General features: G+C 37.8%; 1 protein-coding gene across 2 annotated transcripts in view; it reads right to left on the bottom strand.

The window, feature by feature from the left end:
• Nucleotides 1-21942, bottom strand: part of pigg (phosphatidylinositol glycan anchor biosynthesis class G) — a 58610-nt gene that overhangs the window by 22723 nt on the left and 13945 nt on the right. For both annotated transcript variants that reach the window (XM_044040514.1, XM_044040516.1), the window contains exons 5-10: nucleotides 21016-21154; nucleotides 15602-15814; nucleotides 11582-11799; nucleotides 11012-11296; nucleotides 6184-6590; nucleotides 4361-4552 (exon numbers count right to left, since the gene is read on the bottom strand). In XM_044040514.1, coding sequence (XP_043896449.1) covers nucleotides 4361-4552; nucleotides 6184-6590; nucleotides 11012-11296; nucleotides 11582-11799; nucleotides 15602-15814; nucleotides 21016-21154 — 1454 coding nt within the window. The remainder of the gene's footprint in view (nucleotides 1-4360; nucleotides 4553-6183; nucleotides 6591-11011; nucleotides 11297-11581; nucleotides 11800-15601; nucleotides 15815-21015; nucleotides 21155-21942) is intronic.

Here is a 21942-nt window from a genome sequence, read left to right as displayed (position 1 = left end):
TTTGAGAACCAAACTCTAGGAAAAGGGTCAGGTTTTCAGTTCTGTCTCAATGTGCCATGATCAGATTAACAAGACAGGTCATTTAAAATTCATTAAAGCAGATACAGTAATACTGTAGCCGAAATGGACTCATTAATCAACATTTCTTGAGTCAGGTGAGTCTACAGAGAGGAAGGACTTGCACTAAAACACATTTTTTGAACTTGGATTCTGATAAGAAAAACTATATTATAATGTCATCAAAGGCTGACTGATATTTAAAAACAACAAAAAAAAACATGGAAACAAGATGTGGAGTCCTACATGGACATATTATTTGTAATGATTTTACAAAAGACATTTCTATTATCTGTCATTTGGCTTGAGGTGGAAGGGGAAAACAAGGTGATATCACAAGGGACATCACTGTTGATGTCACTAAAGTCACACCCACAAGTGACCCATTCAGCATTCCCATCAGGACAAAGTGTCAACACCTCTGTCTCATTTTAAACACTTATCATGTGGCCATGATGGTATTTCTTGCATCTTTAAAATGTGACATATTCGATTGTGAGGTTGTGAGGAGAAAACAGTGCACATGTCATGAACACAGCTCTGTAATTTAATGCAATCAAAAGTCAATATGTTTTACTCGTCTGATTAAACCACACACACAGTGTGGCAGTAGAAGTTTTAAAGTATGAAACTCTTCGTATAAAACTAAACAGGATAATTTTCAAACCTACACTTATTATTGTTGCTTATTAAGATACTCAAAATATAAAATATTTGTGTGTTAAAACCTTAATGAATCCTTCACACTGCATGACAAATGGGACATTACCAAATCATTGTGTAATGTTTATAGTAACACTGAACAGAAAATGGTGGCTCGTGTTAGGCTGTGTTACAGAGATGCAGCCTGGATATAATGTTACCTTGGAAACAAGCGCCGGTGTTGCAGAAAGTGGATAAGAAAAGGTAAGACTCAGTCCATTCCTATCAACACGTTTGGTATGTGTCCGCTCCATCAGTCACCTGCATCAGGCGAGTAAACCGACCACAACAAGTAATTCACACTGATGGAGAAAAACTTTGATGCAGATGCCTGAGTTTGCTCTGCTCTGTTGTCCCTGGTTCCTCATCCATGTCACAAACACTGAAGCGCCACTGGCAGATTTTAAAGGAACGGTTAAAGACTAGAGAACACTAAACTAGAGCAATATCCACATTCAGAGGTCTATTGATAAGGGCTGTTCTATGTAAAGGCTGATCTTTAGAAATCAGTGAATCTGTTTGCAAATATTGTGCAGATTTTTGGGGCCAATATTTTGTAAAAATATTTTTTCACTTTGTGTCTTAAAAATTATTATCAGCACGATATAGAGACAAAAGACAAAACGACATGTGCAGTTGGGCACAGGGATTTTTTTTTTATAAATAAATAAACATATGTATGTATGTGTATATATATGTGTATATATGTACATATATACATACATATACACATATATACACACACTTACGTACATATATATATATGAGTGTGTACATGAAAAATATATTAAAAAACTAAACTTTGTCACATAAACTTATGTATGAAGTTTCAGTGACAGCAGCATTTATCAAGCTTCTGAGAATAAAAATGTGTAAAATTACACATGAATGAATGGCGGATTTATGTTTTAATTGAAAAGAAAAACAGGTTTCTACCTAAACAGCAGCATGATTTATGAAAATAAAGCACAGATATACATTTTATGAGCAATGCCCCAAAGTCATTGGGTTAATAATTTGTTAATTGTGCACTGATATATAGTGGTAACAAAAAATAGCATTATGGAGTATTTGGTTACTTCTTAGATAATAAAAGTGAAACAGAGTGTGTGTGTGTGTGCGCACATGTGTATGTGCGCGTGTGTGTGTGTGTAAGAGAGACGCAGGGGTTCACAGGTGTTTTGGGACGAGTCTGAATACATTTCCATTTTTAAACAGGATCTGTATGCATGAATATTTTTACATTGCAGCAGCCTCTTTACAGATAAAGTGCTACCTGATAAAATGGATAAAAATGGGTCATGTTTTGCGCATGTGTGAAGCACAAATGCACATAAATGAAACCATAAACATAAATACTTCTTTGTAGACGTATGCGTGGCAGAAAATGTGCCATAAATACAAGACAGTGATGGGGAGACGGAAACAAACTGTGGCTGTGATGTACACAGGCTCAGACACAGGGTCTGGTCTTCAGCTGGCAGCTTTGATGTTGAGCTATGTTTTATTAAAAAAAAAAAAAAATTACTGCTTCATCCTTTATCTTACTTTGATTGCGTCTTGCTTTGTTCAGTGCGTTCAATGTTCAGGTACTAACGGGTTCTCAAAGTACATGTGTGCCATGTCACTTGACAGCGAGTCTATTTTTAGGTTAATTCCTGATGCCATGGGTATGTGTGTGTGTGTGTGGGAGCAACAGAAAAACACAGAGAGAGATTCAAACCGCATCTAGAGTGACATCTGCCCAAGTAACTCATGCAACCATTGAAACTGTGAAGTTCTGGATGCCCTGAAGCCCATTATGCATTTTTAAAAGATGCAACAGCACAATTAGACAGTTAGCACAAAGGGAAGGCGATTATGGGCCAGAGAGGAGTGATAAAAACAGAGAAAGTGTAATACAACAAGAGCAGGGTCATTATACAAAGTCCTTCCTTTTTATATTCATATTATAGTGTGAAGGCAAAAAAAACGTGGAGAAGCAGTAAAGTGAAAAAGTGCACAAATAACTTCAGAGAAAGAGAAACTGCTTTGATTTTACGTCTCACCTAATCACAAATTCAACTGTAATGTTTGTTCAAAAATACCAAACCATAAAAAAGACCCATGGGAAATATACCACATTATTTGATTCCAACAACTCAGCAGATGCAAGCTACACGAAACTTAAATCAAAGCACTTTTTTTTAACATGCAGTACACACACACACACACACAGATTCTCCTTATCCAGCAATCAAATCCACTGTGGACTTTATGTTATTGTCACATGGCCCAAGAGTGTTGAAACAACTCAATCTCAAATACATCCTTGAGGGGGAGAACCTTAATGATGAACTTGAGGACTGGAGAAGAAGCTGATGGACTGGGTCTGCCATCAACCTTGTCAATCAAAGAGTTCATCACAAGGAGCCCGGGTCCTTGCATGACCTTAGTTCAGGTGTCTTTGTATGAGTAAAGGTGAGAGGTTGAGATTTTAATTAGGCGAGGGAGTAAGAGAGGCTGCCAAGGAGAACAGGAAAGGTTAGGGAAGGCCAGGTACTGGTGGTAGATGAAGGGGAGCCAGGAAAACTAGACAGAACTTTGTGCAGACCTGCACACTCATTATTTTCTGATGGAGGTTAGTAGCAGATAACTCTTTGCCAAAATACAGTCTGCAGAGTGAAAAATCACCACACTTAGTGGTAAGAGACTCTTTGGACTATGCTAAGCACAGCTATTACATATATAAATTGTCCAGGAGGATAAGATACATTCAGTGGTAAGAGACATCAATCTTCAAGAGAGGACTAATCTGTGTTTAAAGCATACATTAAAGAGGATTTTTCATTATTCTGGTCAACTTCAAGGACACAAAAAAATCATCCCAAACGCATTGGACACGGAAGAATTATGTTCAAAACTTTATGCTTTATCACTGGTAAAATATATGAGATGATGAACTTAAGAAGCTTGATTAAAGTAAAAGAGTGAAGGAGCAGTCACATTGAGGGATTCAATGTATTTGCAGGGTTAAGAAAAGCTGAAAACTGAGGACTATTATCAGGAACAGAGTTTTAAAAAAGAAACATGTTTCTTTTTATAGCATATTATATTGCCACTTATTATTGTATGTAAAAGTTTTCTCATAAACCAAAGAGACAAATATGATTTTGACCTGCTGATGGCTTTACTTCATCAAACAGATATTTCACTCACTTTCCAGCATATATTACATTTTGTACACAAACAGCTAAGTTCTACATGCTTTCAAAAACTTCCTCCAAGCGGACTTTTCACTGTGAATATATATATATTTATATACAACATACAATGTTGTGCATGGTGAATCACTCTGTGCTTCCTTTAAGCTGTTTTTTTTACTGATGTAAAAATGTGACATGGATGTAAAGTAAGAAAACAAAAAGAAACCATCAGTTCATCATCACAAACACAGTGATGTGAGCGTTTCTCCCAGATGACACAAGCAGCACCACGGCATGTGCGCTCATTCGTATCACAGCACAACCAGGCACTTCAAATTAGCTCACTGACAGGGGACAGCAATTTGCCAACTGTTACTGTGAATGGAAACGTAGTCCCAGTGTTCACGGAAACTTACTTGGACATGGTTCGACCAGAATGTTGCCAGGGAAACGAGACATTGCCGACAGCTGCGCGGTAGCTGTAGACACCCAAAAGTCCAAGGGCGAGGGCGACCTTGGAGACCCATGAACACCGTCTTTGGACCAGGAGGTAAATAAGAATGAGACAGAAGGCAGCCAGAAGGGAAAGGACCACCCCGTGCTCAGAGCTAGAAAATAAAAACAGACAAATACTCGTTGGTGAAGAAAAGACCATGCATAATATAATAAACAAAATGGCATTTTGAATATTAATTCATATTTACTGGTCTGTGTGAACAGCTTCCAAAATATTCCAGAACAGGATGCGTTCAAATTTAATTAAATTCAATATTTCAATTCAATAAATCAAAAAGAATGTTACTAGAAATAAAGCTTAAACCTGAAGTAGAGAATTTCTGAGTAACAGAGAATGCTTTGATGAGATAAACACTGTCAGTCATGTCCTCCAGCAGCAGATTAAACTTTAAAGATTCATGGATCTTCAATTGTTGAACAGATTTGAGGCTATACAGTGTAAAATTTCACCGCACTGAGTGCAGACAGGAAATTAGATCTCAAAGGACATATCAAAGTTGAATAGAGGCTGTGTTTTTAACCGTCAGCTGTCACAGATGGGTACTTTGAGACAAGATGAGGTGCAGCACTGCCTAGATTTCATTATCCAAGCAACAGGCAGTTCAGGAAGGAGGGAAGGGCATGATTAGACATGGAAAAGGTCAGAATTCACATCTCTATTCCACAATGTGATGCATGTTAAAGAAGCAAACATCATTTCCCTGACCTAAACTGGTGACAAATTATTAATGGCTGGTGTAACAGTAAAAGGTGTGTTTTTTAATGCTAAGTGGAGGGTATATTTTCTACTATGAACTGCACTCGATGAGATCCTGTATTCCCCAAAAGGTTTTTCATTTTTTCCAAAAGCAGGAACAGACCAGTTAAATTGATTCCTTACACTTAAATGGAAATAATCTTGTCACTTCATTGCATTCAATTCTACTGGGGCTACTCTTATTGGACAAAATTGTGTCCTTTTAATTATGAACCTGTTCCTGCACAAATGATGAAACCACTAAAAATGGTGAAATAAAGTAAAATGTTTACATGTTTTTTTTTCTACTCGGTTTTGAAAATGAGTGTATGTCCTGTCTCACTTTCATTTTCAAGTATAACAAGATAATTTCCCTCAGCTCTGCATCTTGTATTACAATACTGTAATACTGTCAGAGTAAACATACCACAGATGTCACTGTAGAGCCTAAACAAACAAACCAAAGTTGTTTTGTCTTAGAATAGACAGAAGAGACAAATGCATGGAATCAGTGTTGTGAAAGGGATTTAAGTATACATGTCAAATATTTTCTACCAAAACGAGTTGTTGTTTTTTTTTTTTAGAAAACCAAAGACTTCAGAGAACCAACGAGACAGACACAACTCTGTTTTGTTATTGAAAGTCTGGTGCATCTTTCCCTGGAGAACAAATTAAAAATCACAACACTGCCAAGGTAATTCTGATACAATCATTTTAGTAGCCGTAGCCATTAACCCTCTTTTTGGCGCCCAGTAAAACAATTCAAGCCAATGTAGCTTGCTAGTGAGGACTGCTGACCTTGTTGGTTTAAAGAGACTGTACTCAATCACACTGTTCACACAGTTCCTCTCAATGCTATGGAGCATTACAGTGTCTTTTAATAATTTCGCTGTTCCTTCACTCTCACCTCTTACTATACATGTGTCTAATATTGAATTCTTGTTGCACTTAATAATATTTATACTTCAGAAGTTTGGTAAACCTAACCTGTTAAGCCAATGTCCAAAATCAGGAAGATGAGCCCACTGTATCCCCGTCTGATTGAATGAGCGCAGCAGCCGGCAGCAGGCCAGAGTGAAGGGCGGTGTGGCTAATGCTAGCCACTTCTCTGAATTAATATCTGCCTTATTGGGAGCATAGGGATGATGGTCCTTGCAGGGAAGGATATGCTCTTCTTCATCATCCCCTGAGCCACTCTGCTCTCTGAAGTACTTGCGGCAGACGTCCTGGAAGACGACGAGGCAGAGGGTGCTGAGAAGAAAGTACCAGGTTTGGTGCTCTTCCTCCACAAAGCTGCTGGCCCCCAAGCTGAGTGTGTGTCCGACGGTGCCGGCCAGCAGCAACATATCCAGCTCTGACAGTGACCACTCACTGCCACTGCTCCTCAGTGGAGACTGTGAAGAAGGGTAAAAGTGCATTAGAAAAAAAGCGTTGAAAAAATATGGAATTCAGGCTTTACTGATAACAATGGTACAGCAAGTTTATTCATGATTTATAATTTTGATTTACAACCCTCAAACTCTATTTATGTTTTGAACTTGTGTTTAGGCCTGTTTTACCACCCAATGACACAGCAGGCGGCACTTTGACACTTGGTTTACCAGAGTTAGTCAGAAACATTACTTTTCTTTGAGACAGGTAAGCTTGTTAGCTCATACTACCCCCACTGTCATACATGTTGATGGTTGATATATTAAGAATATAATGTTTTTGCAGTCCACTTTTGTCACCACATCATGTGACACTGCTGCCGCTTAGAGCACACCTTCACTTTCAATCTCCGCCGGTTGCTGACAAGTGAAAATGAACCACATAGGTGAAATGTTGTCTAAAAATAAAACAGACAGTCACGTGTGTGAGTATGTGCATGAACACAGTCTAACACTGGGTACAAGTGAATCTCCTTGTTTCTAAAACTATCTGACAACTCACAGCATCAAGTCACGGGGGAAGAGGTACAACGCAGTCCATCATTTTGAAATTGGATTGCAGTATCCATTTAAAACACGCAGGTGCAGTTTTCCATATTTTCCATATGGCCCATTTAATATGACACTGTATATAAGTAATGTAAGAAATGTAACTCCCACAAACACGTGAGCCGGTGTTGTTTATGTGCTGACACACTGTGATCCAATTAGTTGGATTGAACACTTGTATGGATGATTTATACCAATCTTCGTCCAGCCCTGAAATAAACTCATCATGAGATGAGCATTAAATGTCCAATGAACAAGGGCCTTTCTGCATGGAGCTTGCATGTTCTCCCCATGTGCATGTGGGAATCCTCAGGTTCTCTAGTTTCCTCACACAAGGAGGTGAACTGACCACTCTGCCAATAGGTGGGAATGTGAGAGTGAATGGTTGTTCATCTCTGGGTGTTGGCCCTGCGATGTACTAGCAACCTGTCCAGGATGTACCTCACCTATCGCCCTGTGTCAGCTGGGATTGGCTCCAGTAACCCATGACCCTCATGAGGAGGATAAAGTGGTAGACTAAGGATGTTATTGATGCAACAGTTGTTGAGGTCAAGAGCCATCCATCCATCCATCCATCCATTATCTACTGCTTTATCCTTCACTGAAGGGGTGCGGGGCGCCATGCCAATCTCAGCTGATATAACAACCAACAACAAACAACCATTCACTCTCACATTCACACCTATGGTCAATTTAGAATGACCAATTACCTAATATTGCATGTTTTTGAACTGTGGGAGGAAGCTGGAGAAACCGGAGAAACTGGAGAAAACCCAAACTGACACGGGGAGAACATGCAAACTCCATGCAGAAAGGCCCTTGTTCCAACTGGGGTTTGAAACCGGGTCTTGTGCTGCAAAGGCAACAGTGCTACAACCAGCCACCACTAAAATAAAAGAGATAGCTGAACCTGTACTTGCACTACCTGCAGGCTACAGTGGTCATTTCACTGTAAAAACTGCACTATTTGTTTTTCTTTTACAAAACTGAAAAACAAACAAACATTGAATGTTCAGCCAGGACTCCGGGTTCTCAGTTGCTGGATTTTTCTCTTACAGCACTGGAAGATCTTTGGTGCTCCATCTACATTAATGCGAGTATTTCTATTGTTTTAGGCAAGTAATACAAAAGTGAAAAATCTTTTTAAAATCTTAAAATACTACAACTATGACAGGGTATGATATGTGTATGATTTACAGACTCATATATTGGGATTTCCTCATTGAAAGAATACAGCAGATATTGTTTTACTGAGATTTAAAAGAGAGCGTACAGTATCAACCCTTGTATTATTCTCAAGTCACAATAGGCTCACTGAAGAAGGTTGCCTCAGTTTTATTGTATTTTACTCATATTCCCTTTACTGATACTTTTTTTCTCTTCTCAAATATTACCCCTTGTAACCATTGAAACTCCTTCAAATAAAAGTACACTCAGTTACAGGTCTTTAAAATTCATTCTGCTGGGATTTTAATCACATCTTTATTCAAGTGGTGAGTTAGTTAATTGTGCTTTATCTTCCAGTGTCTCCACCTCACTCTGTCTACTGAGAAACTAATCAGGAAACCTCTAATAAAAGTTTTGGATGCCACCCATAATGCAGTCATTTATCAAGTCAAACCAGACGCAGCTCTGCACTTGTATCAAACTGATTGAAGTGGTTATATAATCTGACAACACTGTGCATGATTACTTCTATAATTTCTTACCTTTTCCTTCTTACATTTGAAAACTTTGCCTCACAGTTTTCTCACTTTTTCCCTTTAATGGTGCCTCAAGCTGTATAAATCAAAACTATAAATTGACAGGCGGCTGAAAACTGTCCAAAAGATGTCAAATAGCTAAAGGCACATTTGTTTTTCTTGCACATTCATTCCCATTAATTGTAAAGCGTCACAATATAAAGGGGCTACTTTACTTTACTAAAATGAGTTTGTCAGCCATGACACAGTGTCCACTAATTGTATTTCTTCACACAGGTTATGACTGCGATATAGATTTTGGCTGAGATTGTAAATTCTTAATCACCATTTCTGCAACAAGATATAAACCATGTCATGGTAATAGGCAGCACTTTGCTACACTTCCTATTATAGCAAATGGGACAGAAAAAATATTGTTGCTTTCAAATTCATCAATTACGTTTTAAAATGTATTCAAAATTACACGGTAAGTCAATATAAGGAGGCTTCCTCTTATATTAATTAATTGCAGTTGAATATAGTATCTGATGCAGAATAAATGAATGTCAGTAACAGGTTTTATAATTGAGGACAGACTTTAAACTCATTCATTTGAATTGAAGATAACATTACTTGTTTGTAGCATTACCTTCAGTCATATATAATATAAGACTCAGACATGCAAAAAGTAGAGCTAGTACACCATCAAGTAATGTACTAAGCACACACTGTCACACAAACGGTCCTTGGTTTCAGTTAAATGTAAATTAAGTAAATCTGTATAGTAAATATATTGGGCTATTAGTTTGTAATAAAAAAGAAGGGAACAAGTTATGGCCAGAATGAACCCAAAAAAGTATTTTTTTTCATTTTAGATCAATTGTAGCACAATTGTTGGTATTGTTTATTTCAATACTCAGGTAATATTTCAAGAGTTTGAGAGAGAGGAGAAATGTTTCTTTTGACGCCTGCTAAGATTTGGAAGTTTATTTCTTTGTCCAAATTAACAGTTTGTGGATTTCTTCTCTTTGCCATGTCGGCACTTTCTCAAAGTTCCCAGGAGGGAAATGAGATGTAACCTTTACAGACAAATTACTGTGAGCAATGTGATGCATTCATTAAAGGACTCATCTTTGAGGCCAATTTAAACAAACTATGAAGACAGTAAGCTTCCACTATCTGAATAACTCTCTCTGACTGACTGCTTAAATTTATAGCAAATAATATGAAATCCACTGTATATTGCTGACATTTATTTTATTTATCGAGGTTTATTTCAAAACAATAACAAAAAGCAATAGTATATGAAATTTAAAAATCTAATGAAAATAAATACTTAATAGTGATTTGACTAGAATGCCCAAAATCAAACTCTAATAAGTCTGAATTTTCAAATTGGTCTAATAGCCTGTGGTCGCACTGCTTGCAAAAAGAAAAAAAGCTGTAAATGTAACTGGATGAGAGCCACTGTTGCTCTGACTCTCCTGAAACTTCACCTTCAACAGCACATCTATTTCAAATTTCCCTAAAATGCCTTTATATTGATGCAATAATAGTTTGTTTGGCCTACTTTACTCCTTTTATTACACAACCCAGTTGTGACCTTCGCTAGGCAATAAAAAGGTGGAGTAAAAATTTCTGTAATGAAGAGTGGAAGACGTCTTTAAGCTGCAGACGATTTTGGAGTTATAAAGCTGTGTTAAAAACAATCTCAAATCTATGCTATGATATATGATATATATACACATGGATTTATGCTCATCAGTGCTTCAGAAAGTGTTGTGTTGTTTCAGAAATGTGAGTTGTTTTTAATGGACCTTTACCTGCAGCTCACATCACAGATAAAATGATTACATTAAATAATGTTTGTTTGACATTATTATCCAAGAGTAAATTATAGCATCAAAATGTTAGGTATTGAATCTGCACTGCACCTGATTAGATTTACTAGATGATCTCTAAAATAAACTGTAAAAACTTAAAAAAGTTTATCTGTAGGTGGTAAGAAATTATTTAGAGCAAAACTTCCAAACAGTAGTGAGTTAGTTCTGGACTCTATAACATAACATAATTTTCAGGAAAAAAAAGGGTGTGTATGCATCTATTAAAATCTCTACCCGTGTATAGAAGTTATATTTAAGCACAAAAACTCACCTTCCCGTGAATCTTTTGCCCAAGGGGAAGTCGGCGTGTCGCCATGGAGATCAAAATACAAAAGACTGCTGATGAGAGGGCGATGGCAGCAAACACGAGACCCCAGGAGAGACTGCAGAAGTAGCAGGTGCTTTCAGCAGATGTACACACCAAGACGTGAATGGAGGCAAACAACAGGCACAAGAGGTAGAAAGGCAGGGAGAGCAGGGTTGAGAGGACCGGGAGGTCCACAGTTGCGGCTCCACTGAGGGCTTCAGGCATAGCCAGCAGTAAGACCAACAGCAGCTGCAAGGCCATAAGACAGGGGGAGTATGGAGAAAGAAGAACGAGAAAAGTTGTTTTAGCTTTTGTTTAACTGATTAAATATTGAATACTACTATGGTTTGACAGAATGTATTAACAATGGAGATTAATTTGCTTGTTGTTAAGTGTATCTACTGGACACATATACTCTATATTTCTGTGTATTGTGTAAGTATGTTTTTTTTTACAGGTGTATGGGTGACATTTCAAGCAACATATAGCTCTAATATGTGATGATGATGATGACTGAAAATTGAATATACTCACCTGAAACACAAAGACCATGCCTGCGATCATGGAGTACATGTCGTACTTGCCAAGCTGTTTGCTGAGAGCTGAGCTCATGGCATCCAGAGCATCCAGGTACTGTTTCAGCACTTTTTTCCCCATGTTGGCCAGCACCTCAGACGTGTTTCCCTCCATGTAGAGCTTCATCCAATTCCCATGAGCCTTTTCTGCCACACGGAACTGCTCAAAGCCGACCTCTGGATTAAACACAAGTAAGAAGGAGGAGGGATCAGGTATCAGCAAATGGAGTATTTAGAGTGGACATTAATCAGGGACTGCCGGACATTAATGTTTGCTGCCAGTTACTCAAATGATTGACATTAATGTTATATAACCTTCTCACTGCAGTTAGTGCATCCAAATATATTTATCAAAATGAGGACAGTTGCTGCATCTCATTAATAACCTGTGTGCTTTTCCTTATGCAACACTTCTTCATCTCCAATTCCATGCATGTGATACATAAGGACAGTTTGACTAGTGACATATTAGCAGTTTTACAAACATGACTGGATGCTGAGGGACACGCTGCTTATTGAAATACAAACAAATCCATAAAAAAGTAGAAAAACATCACATTAAAAAAAAGCCTCCCAGGTATCATCTGTATTTCATCATATAGACAATATAGGTATATTCCAAATTCGTGTTTTCTTATGAATAAGACTTCAGTAATCGGGTTTATGCCTTCATCAATCATTGTGATGAATTCAGGATGTGTTAGATGGCAAATCTATTAAATGTCAGTATTTATTTTTCTGTTCCCAGTGTCTTGTTTCCTTAAATTGAAAAGAAACTTTTGTGGGGGGGGAAAAAAACCCATATAGTCATGACGTATAATTCATCAGAATCCAAAGTATGATGAGCAATGACTCACATGTGTAGTCAAAGCAGATAAAACGACACCCGTTTTCATTTTACTTCAGTGCTTTCAGAGCCTGTTCAAGGACAAAGCAATGTGGGGGTTTGATTTGTGATATACTTTAATAAAAAAACACGCACGCATGCATGCGCACCTAAAAACAACATTTTGCAGTATAGCACCTTTCTCAGGCACTGAGGTGATGAATAGTGACTGTGGCTTTGCCAGACAGAGGAGCTGGTAGAAATATTAGAACCTTAAGCCACAGGCATGAATCATGCAATATCGATGGCCCTGGCCATGTTTCATCTGTCTGAGGGTAGAGGGACTGGTTAATGGCACTTCAAGATGCCTGAGGTTAGAGGCACCAAAGAAACAAAAATCACACAATATGAAGATTGAAACAAGTGGGAGACAGGCAGAGAGATACGGAAGGAGAAAACTTTTATCACCACAGTTAACCTTCAAAAAATGTATCTATATGTTTTGCAGATTATTCTAAATTTTTGTACAAAGAGTGTGTGGAAAAATAATTCCACAGCAAGGACGGAATAATAGAAAATCCTAATAGGGCATCACACTGAAGTTGTGATTGATGGGGCATTATAAATCTTTGACTGACTGTTTTTGTTTTGTGTTTGTTTCCGTTTGTCAAAAAATTGCATATCATCAACTTCTTTCACAGCCATTAACATCTAACAAGTGCCCAGCACGTGTGGTGTGCTATTTACAATATAGTCCTAGTGTAATTTTCAGGCAGCAACAACTATTACATTATACTGAATAACAGCTCCATTATAGCTCAAGTAGACAGATTTTTTCTTTTTAAATAATCAACACATCCAAATGAAGGTCTGCTGAAATTATTTCCATTCCATACCATCGCTATGGAAACCAGGGACCAAAATAGAGAGAAAAATGCACTGCCACAGTGGTAAAGTTTTATTTTTATGAGAAAGAAGGTTGCGTTTCAAAATAAGTTTGTTTCAGATTCATTATTTGCTGTTCACCTCAAAAAAGCTAGTTAGTATTCCGTTTTTCTATAATTCCTACTTTTCAACACATCAGACACAAGAGATGGTTATTGTGATCAGTGTACATTGTATTAAATGCTAGTACAATGTACAGATGTGTGTGGGCTCTAATATGACTAAATCCAAACATTTAATTTTCTGGAAATTCTTTTTTGATCGTAGTCCATTGATGAAATATTACACTCTGGACAGGTGTGGCAAGAAACGAGTAGGAACTGCTTTCAGTGAATTCTTTTATCCATTAGGTTGTTTGTATACATCTACATCTCTGTGATTCAGTTAAGAAATGCTTGTTTATTACCCCGATGTGGAAAAAAAAAGGTGCAATACAAGAATAATCTTTAGTGCCATTAATGCTAATACTACTTTTTTCAGATCAAGGTGCTGCCATTATCCCATTGGGTGGAATGGTTGCAGACATGAAAGCAAAAATAGGACCACTAGTTACTGATTTGGTTATTATTTCAAACGTAAAATTATTCCATATTGATGGTGTAACTGACACAATAACAAATGACTACCCCTGGTGTAAAAAATGGCTCGTGAAGTTAATAAAACCTCAAGTCAAAGGCCACATGTCCAAGCAATTTACAAACAAACCACCTATCAAAGGGTTTTCTCTCTGCTTCCATCCATGTACTTCATTTAAGATTAATAGCTTCTGACAGATCAAACATTAGCAATGGTGATTGCTGCTGCTGGTGTATCATATATTGAAATATGAAGGACAGCAACAAAGAGGTAGACGGAGAGGGAGGAAAATGAGAGGCGTGGGAAGATGCCGCAAGATGGATAACAATGACAAACAGTATGACCCCCACATAATAAATGTAGGGAGCATAGCTCTGAGAGGATATATGCATGCATTAATTTTGCACAAAGAGTGGGCAGCATTAATGTCCCCGAGCAAATCACAGACTATTAGTGAGTCTCCTGTGTGGAGTTATTACAGATGTATGGGTATTTATCGCGGGGCTTCAACAAGAAATCCGTATATGAAATTGCTGTCACTTAAGTTGCGATGTGACGGGAGCCATTTTGCTCAGAACAGGTCTGTGTTTATGGCAGCCTTTTATTCCCCACTTGTCAGTGCATGTGTAATTCATCTGTGCCACCAAGACAGAATAGATGTTAAGTAGCTGGAGCATTACTGGAACACTAACAAAAAAAAATAGCCATACATTAAGCATGTTTTTACATTAAGTCATGTTCAAATGTGAGATTACTTGTTTAAGTACAAGACAGCAGTGATGATGATGATGTTTAGCATGATAAATATTTTGAAGTTGAAAGATTTTTTGATCATTTCTAATCACACTGCTTCAGGTTAAACACTCTGAGGGGCTGCTTTGATGCAGTCGACAACATGCTGTGAATAATGTAGAGATGGACTTTAATTTGGAGCAAATCTGAAACTTTCTTAGACTGAAACATTAAAAAGAACAGTGAAATACAAAATCAGTAATCCCAGTAACATTTTAATCCTCTCAGATTTAGCATATGCTGGAGTGTTCATATTATTTGACTGTAAATCTGTCAGAATATACACACACCTTGGGAAAGAACACATATGCTGATCCCTCATATTCATATTCTCCTTCATGCATATGCAAATTTAATGACACTGGACTTGTTTTATGAATGCATGTTTATACTGTCTTTAATGGGTAATGTGAGCACAGCACAGTGGTGCAGCCAAAAGAATATGTAAGTCTCCATCTTCCATTACTGTATGTTTGAAATGACAAAAAATGTTTGCAAACGAAGCTAACATTGAGCTTGCGTAAGCTAACAAAGCTACTGTAAAACTACCAACTAACTTAGTGAAAGGGTGTGGTTTGGGTCCAAGAAGAACCCATTACATTTTAGAGCAGATCAAATTAAGTGGGGAAAAACAGTCTACAATACTTGTGAGGAATAGATTGCACTGTTTTCATACTATCTCCATTAGACACATTGTTGGGTGCATGGGGAAAAAAAACATAGGCACCAGTACTATTACCACTATACAGCAAAAATAATGAGACTCCCTGTCAGAAAAGGTTTTGGTTTTCTTTGCTTTTCCCAAATGCAGAGGGAGCACACAGCAAATTTGTAACCCACCTTTCTCATAGTTAGGCATGCTGTCTTTGAGGAGGCAGCTGAGCTGGTGACCATTGAGATGCAGAAAACGCAGCTGGTCTCGGAGTGAGGTTTCTTCAAAGACACCTGGGATGACGTGGCCTACGCTGTTTTGAGAAATGGGCAGCCCGAGACCCAGTGCTAAGGTTGGGGTCAGGTCAACCTGCTCGACGACTCCAGGCTTCTCCATTCCCGCTGAGATGACATGACAAGAAAAAAAGACACACGTGAAAAACAGTAGGAGCTGCTATGTTTGCATTATTTACATGCAGCCCTTTTAATGACACAGAATTAAGAGTGTTGACATTTTCCTTTGTTGGAATCAGAACAACACAGCAAAACTAAATCTAACAAATGTTCTACATCTGTTTCAAAAATGAACCACTTTGTGTGGCCTTGATGAGTTTGTCTTCAGAAACCTGCAGTGTCACAGTGACACAGAAAATGGAAAAGCTTTTAAAAACTAACCAAATGTTGAGGTAGATTGCAGGTAGAAAAACGGCAATTTATTTACAAGAGCAAAAGCCAGATGACATTCCTTCATCCTCTTAAGCAATTCTCAGACACAAACTATTAACATGATGGATTTGAGGAAATGGCTAATTTCCCATTCATACAGTGGGCTGTGAAGGATATCTCTTTTCATTCAGAAAGATGCATGAACAAATAAAACATTGTTTACAAAAAAAAAGAGTGTATAAGATTTTCACAACACTCCAGGTAAATTAGAAAAAGGAGGAACTTCTTCTTAAGTCACATCATTAACAGTAAAACGTCAGCATTGTATGTAGAACATATTTCAGTTGGACACATGAGTCGAATAACAGCAGCTGCAGCATCTCATTGCCTCTGCTGTCATCTTCCCCTCAGGACAGTCAAACTACGGTCACAGAAAAGGCGGGAGTGTGGAGGAATTGCAGCAACCTTTCTCTACAATGGACTCCTCTTTTATTTATTGAGGCAGAGTACATTAAAGACATCGTATCTGGTGTTTAGGGCAAGATCTATTTTGAATTCTAACGTAGGAAGCCTAAATGTTAACACAAAAACCTCACAAATAAGCCTCATACAGGAGAAGCAGCTGCAGCCAAAAGACTGCATGAAAGAAACTCCACAGCTAATTTGGAAATTGGACAAGATAAAATAAGGTGGGGTATTAACAAGTTTTAATTTTAAGGAATTGCAGTGTTATGCCTCAGCTATTTAAGATACTGCCATCAATCTACCAACTACTGTACATCAGTCTTGTCTAATCTGTGCAGAGACTCTCTAAAAAAGTTTAGGTTATTGTTTTATTCACAGCAATTACACAGTGGATTGAGAGGATTTTCGTCAGACCCGTTGGGAAATCTAAAAACTTTTGTCAAACTCTTATTACTATTGCAGCGACTTTTGTTCCAAACAAAGAAGCAACAAAGAAATGATCGGCTGAAGAGAGCAATGGCCGTATTTTAGGATGTTCCAACCGAAGCTCTTGGTGTGTACTGTACTATTTGGGTATTTGGACAATAGGTTACACAACAGAGCAACTCACATTCTGGAGCAGAACAGATGTATCATAGCTCACTGGAAGGTCACACGAACTGAATGCTTATTCATAGATGAGACAAATGCAGCATTAGAGCATACGTAGTTAAATGTCTTATGTTACTGCCATGTTTGAATTATTGCGTACAGACGGACAGATGTTTTCTCAGCTGATACTTTGTGACAAGCTTTGCAGCTACTTGTACATTTGTTATGATGGGTTTTAAGGCTGTGCTGGCAAACAAAGAAATGCGTATGAGTTCTATAGCACAGTTTATTAATATCTCTCTTGCATGTGTGGGCTGAAAATGTGTCTATCAATGCATCAAAGGACTGTTGCATCAGTTTCTTGTGTGGTTGCACTGCTGTTGCTGTGGGTTTGAGGCTGGGAAGTTATCACTTTATCTACTCGTGTTAATGTTTCATTGGTTTGACTGAAATAAAGGAAAATACAGTACTAGCAATAGTGTTGGTATAAAAGACCATTTAGTCACTAAAAAGTCTTTTATACCAACACTATTTGATTAGAGTGGCATACCTCCCAGCAATGTTCACTAAATGTCCTATTAATCTGCACTGACAGATGCATTCAGCTTTAAAATGAAAGCTTAAGTACTGAGCTGGTAATGAACTCTGATCCTGCATAAATAATCTCCCTCTGTTAAAAATAACCAGTTATACTGAGGAGGCCACTGATTAAATATATGCATTCCAATGTCAACACAAAAGTTTAATCATTTGATATAAATAGAAAAATATGTACCTTATGGCATCAGTTGTGTATTCTCTACTAATTAGAATTAGCTAAGTGATTAGCCTATTAAGAGCTAATTACACCAAAATCCCTTCCTCTGTTTGAGAGAACAGCAAGATTAAGTTTGTGTTGTCTTTTTCATCTTAAAATAAAGATGTTACTAATAATTATATGTGACTGGATCCAGCAACGGTAAAACTATTTCTTGCAAAGCTTGAGGCAGGTTTGGTGTCTCAGTCACATTCAGCTGTGTATCATCATATTTTGTTATATGTGAATTACAATCAAATGCAGATCTGTCTACATCGGAAGAAACCAAGCCCACACATGACATGCTGAGTTATTGCATTGTACTCAGAGTTTAAAAAATGTATCATGTTTGCATTTTAATAAAGCAAACCTTAATTCATAGTTCATTTCTATATTAATAAAACAGAAAAATCCACCTCATTAACTCATGTACCTCTGGAAACAGACCAGTCAGCCACAGCTATGAAATCGTGCACCTAATATTCTGTAGATTCTCCTCGTGTAGACAAAACGGCTCTGATCCGTCGAGGCACCAACTCGAGCACATTCCACAAATGCACAATCTGATTGCGATCTGGGGAACTGGTGGTAAAGTCACAGTGAACTCCCTCTCCCATATTCCGGAACGATGTTTGCGGTGTGTAGCAGGATGCATTACCCTGCTGGGAGAGGCAACAGCCTGCCTGTCTGCAATCATTTTAACCAGGTGATATATGTCAAGAATAATAAATACATGAATGTATGGAGCTGAGGTTTCCAGCAGAAATCTTTACAGCGCAACTAACCACCTCCACTGGGTTGCCTTCTTCCCATAGAGCATCCTGTTGCTATCTCTTCTCCCAAAACCATGCACATGCACCTGGCTGTCTGATATGATATTAAGGCAACTTACAATATAAGACCATTGCCCAGTGGTGAAGTTGTGATGCTCAAATGCCCAATGTATTAAAGGAGGTGGACGGTGGTCAGCGTGGGAACTCTGACACGTCTGTGGCTATGAAGCAGCAGGCTGTGATACACTGTACGTTCCGACAGGACACCTGACACTTTCTCTGTTAAGGTTTTCGGATATCCATGTGACAGCCGCTCTTCAGTGAGACCAGACCACACAGACCAGCTTTCACTCCCGATCAGTGAGCTTTCAGTCAACATGCCTCAGAGATCGTTTCACCAACTTTCCTGCCATTTTGGTAGTTATTGACCTCCTCCATACTGACCCAGTTATCCAGCTTTCAGTTTGGCCTTTGTCAAGGTCGCTCTGATCCTCATGCTTACACCGTTTACCTCCTTCCAACACATCGACACTCGCTGTTCACTCACTTCTGAATTCATCCAACCCAATGACACATGTTATTTTTCTCTTCACTGATTTATCATAGTTGCACTGATGTATTTTCTTGGAGGAGAACACAATATTAAAACACTCACTTCCTCTCCCTCCTGTAGAATTCGATAGGAAAAAAAATCTAGTGGTAGACAAGTCATTCAAGCTGTTGGCTCCACAGGAGATGCAGAGTGCAAGCAAAACTCTGAATTCTGTAGCAACAACGCAACTGAACTGCAAATGATTAATTAACATGAATGATCTATAAATAACAAATCTATGCAAGAAAAGAGTTTGAAAATAGGCAAAGCTGAGAAAAGCAATTATCACAATCACACATTCACATTTTGTCACTGGAAAATGCCATTCTGCAAAGGAGCTGCTATTTGATCTCTCAAGGTGACGGTGATAAAATGAATGCAAAATGAAGTGTGAACATGAACGAAAATTATTTACTCATAGATTCTATTTACAATTTTAATATGCTCGATTCATATGTATTTTCTATAAATAAACCAAATGTAGTGGTTTATTTATTTGTCATTCATTTTTATTTATATTTATTATTTCTTTATTATTTAGCGGAATGGACCACTACCAAATCTTAATCATAAAAAATGACATAAATACACACATTGACAGACAGGGGCATCATAAATTAGGGGACATTGGGACCAATCTGATGATCCAGCATTGACAGAAGCTCCAATGCAATAAAATGTGTATCTATTAAAAAATAACAATTAAACATATCTTGCATTATATTGGCCTATAGCCATCAGAGCTAAGTTCAGTCTTCTTCAATATGATAATCATAACCTCAAGTCACACACAAATCAGTAATCACATAACAGATAATTTGCTCTTCACAAAAAAAGCCCAGCTAAACAACAAACAGCTAAACTTAGCCGAACCTCATTTAAGTGTTAGTTTAGTGATTCACAACATTAAAGATCAAACACATGGACTGAATGCTGAAGCCAATATAAATGTAGCACTCGCTACACTCCGTTGTACTGTAGCACTCTCCTCCATTAGACCACACTGGGATGGGTTACTTAAGCAAACAGGCTGTCATATTAGCAACATCCCTGTGCACAATCTCTGAATAAACAATCAGATCTCCTGGTAGTGCTGCATAAATGCATTTATTTGGTTTGGTTTGGTTTTGGTTTCATTTGGTTTAAGTATTTAACATGTATGTGATACATGCACAAAATGACTCGCTCACCAGTTGAAAATAATATCAGGCGTTGCAGAAATGGCAGTAAAAATAAATCTCTGAAACATTTTTTATGCACGAACATATTTAACACCGTTTGACATTTATTCAAAATGGTTCTGCTTTGCGACTGGTTCTCAAAAGTCAATTTCTAAGTTAGCAAATATTTTGTTTATTCACTAAGCTGTGTTGCCTAGGTGAACGAGACATGCATCACTGGTTCTGGCTGTTTTTAGCTTCTCAGAAAGTATAAATGGAGGCGCAAAATTATCATGAAGTCTTGTGAACATTGTGACAGACTTGGGCGGTGTGTTTAATACCTGTAACCATTCAATCCATAAAGAGAGTCAAAAACATCCACCTGATGTGCAAAACCTTAACAAGCAAGCATACTGGTTTAATTGCGATTGTAGAGGTGCCTCAGCATGTCGACAGGTTGCAGATGTACAGTAAAAGATGTTGATTGAGATCACAGCCCAACAAAATGTCTTTGATTTGAAGGCACGTCTCCTCTTTCAGTGCAAACACAGATACTTTACCTTTTCTTTTGAAGGCTGGACTAATGAGCACCAGTGGTGTGTTGACCTCTGGTTCTGAAGAGCCTCCATGGCTGCCAGTCTCGGACATGCCGTGGTCCCCACTCAGCACCAGGAGGTAGGGCAGAGATTCCTCTGTTTCCTGAGGGTAAATGAGTAAATGCACTATCACTGCATGTGCTTATATGAGATGATGAATCTATTATGGGTTTAGGATGCTGGCACCAAATAAAATAAAATGATAACTTCCTTGAAGTCATCAAGGCCAATCTTGGGGTGGTGGGTGCTATAATTCAATCACTTCAATCACTCTGAAGTACTTTATAAATAAATTACCCAACATCTCTGTTATGTGTCTGAAATTAGCAATATTATATTACTAATTTCATAAAATAATTCACAATGCTGCACTTCCACCTCTGACAAGCTTTGTTCACCTCTGAGCAGAGCTTCAAGGTCTGCTTCTGGGAGGATCCCTAAATGAAAACATACTATTTCAGAGCCTTTAAAGAATGGAATAATCATCCATCTGAAAACCTGTGCAGATTTCCATACTTTCTTTTGAGAATTGAAAAAAATAATTTTGAGTAATCAGTCTTGTCAGCATTATTTTGACATTTTGTACCTGTTGTTATTGCTCTGGATACATTAAATTTGGCCATCTTACTCTACATCTGGAGCTACATCTGGTGCAAGGTAAATTTTCTTTTGCTGGGATTAATGTATTTGTTCTCTGTCCCTGATGTAAGTAAATATAATAAACTAAGCTAAATTAAATGAGTCCTGAGTCAAAATGAAAATAAAAAACATCCAAAATGGTGGAACAAAGCAACGGTTTAAAATGATGGCATTTAATAGCAACAAACGTAGGTATTAAATTATTACTTTTAAAGGGAGGTAATAACAATAACTTCCTGGCACAGTTTCATT

The sequence above is a fragment of the Solea senegalensis genome, linkage group LG12 (genome assembly GCF_019176455.1).
Source record: "Solea senegalensis isolate Sse05_10M linkage group LG12, IFAPA_SoseM_1, whole genome shotgun sequence".
NCBI lineage: Eukaryota > Metazoa > Chordata > Actinopteri > Pleuronectiformes > Soleidae > Solea > Solea senegalensis.
Note: the sequence above shows the minus strand (reverse complement) of the source record. Positions and strands in the feature narration are given on the sequence as shown.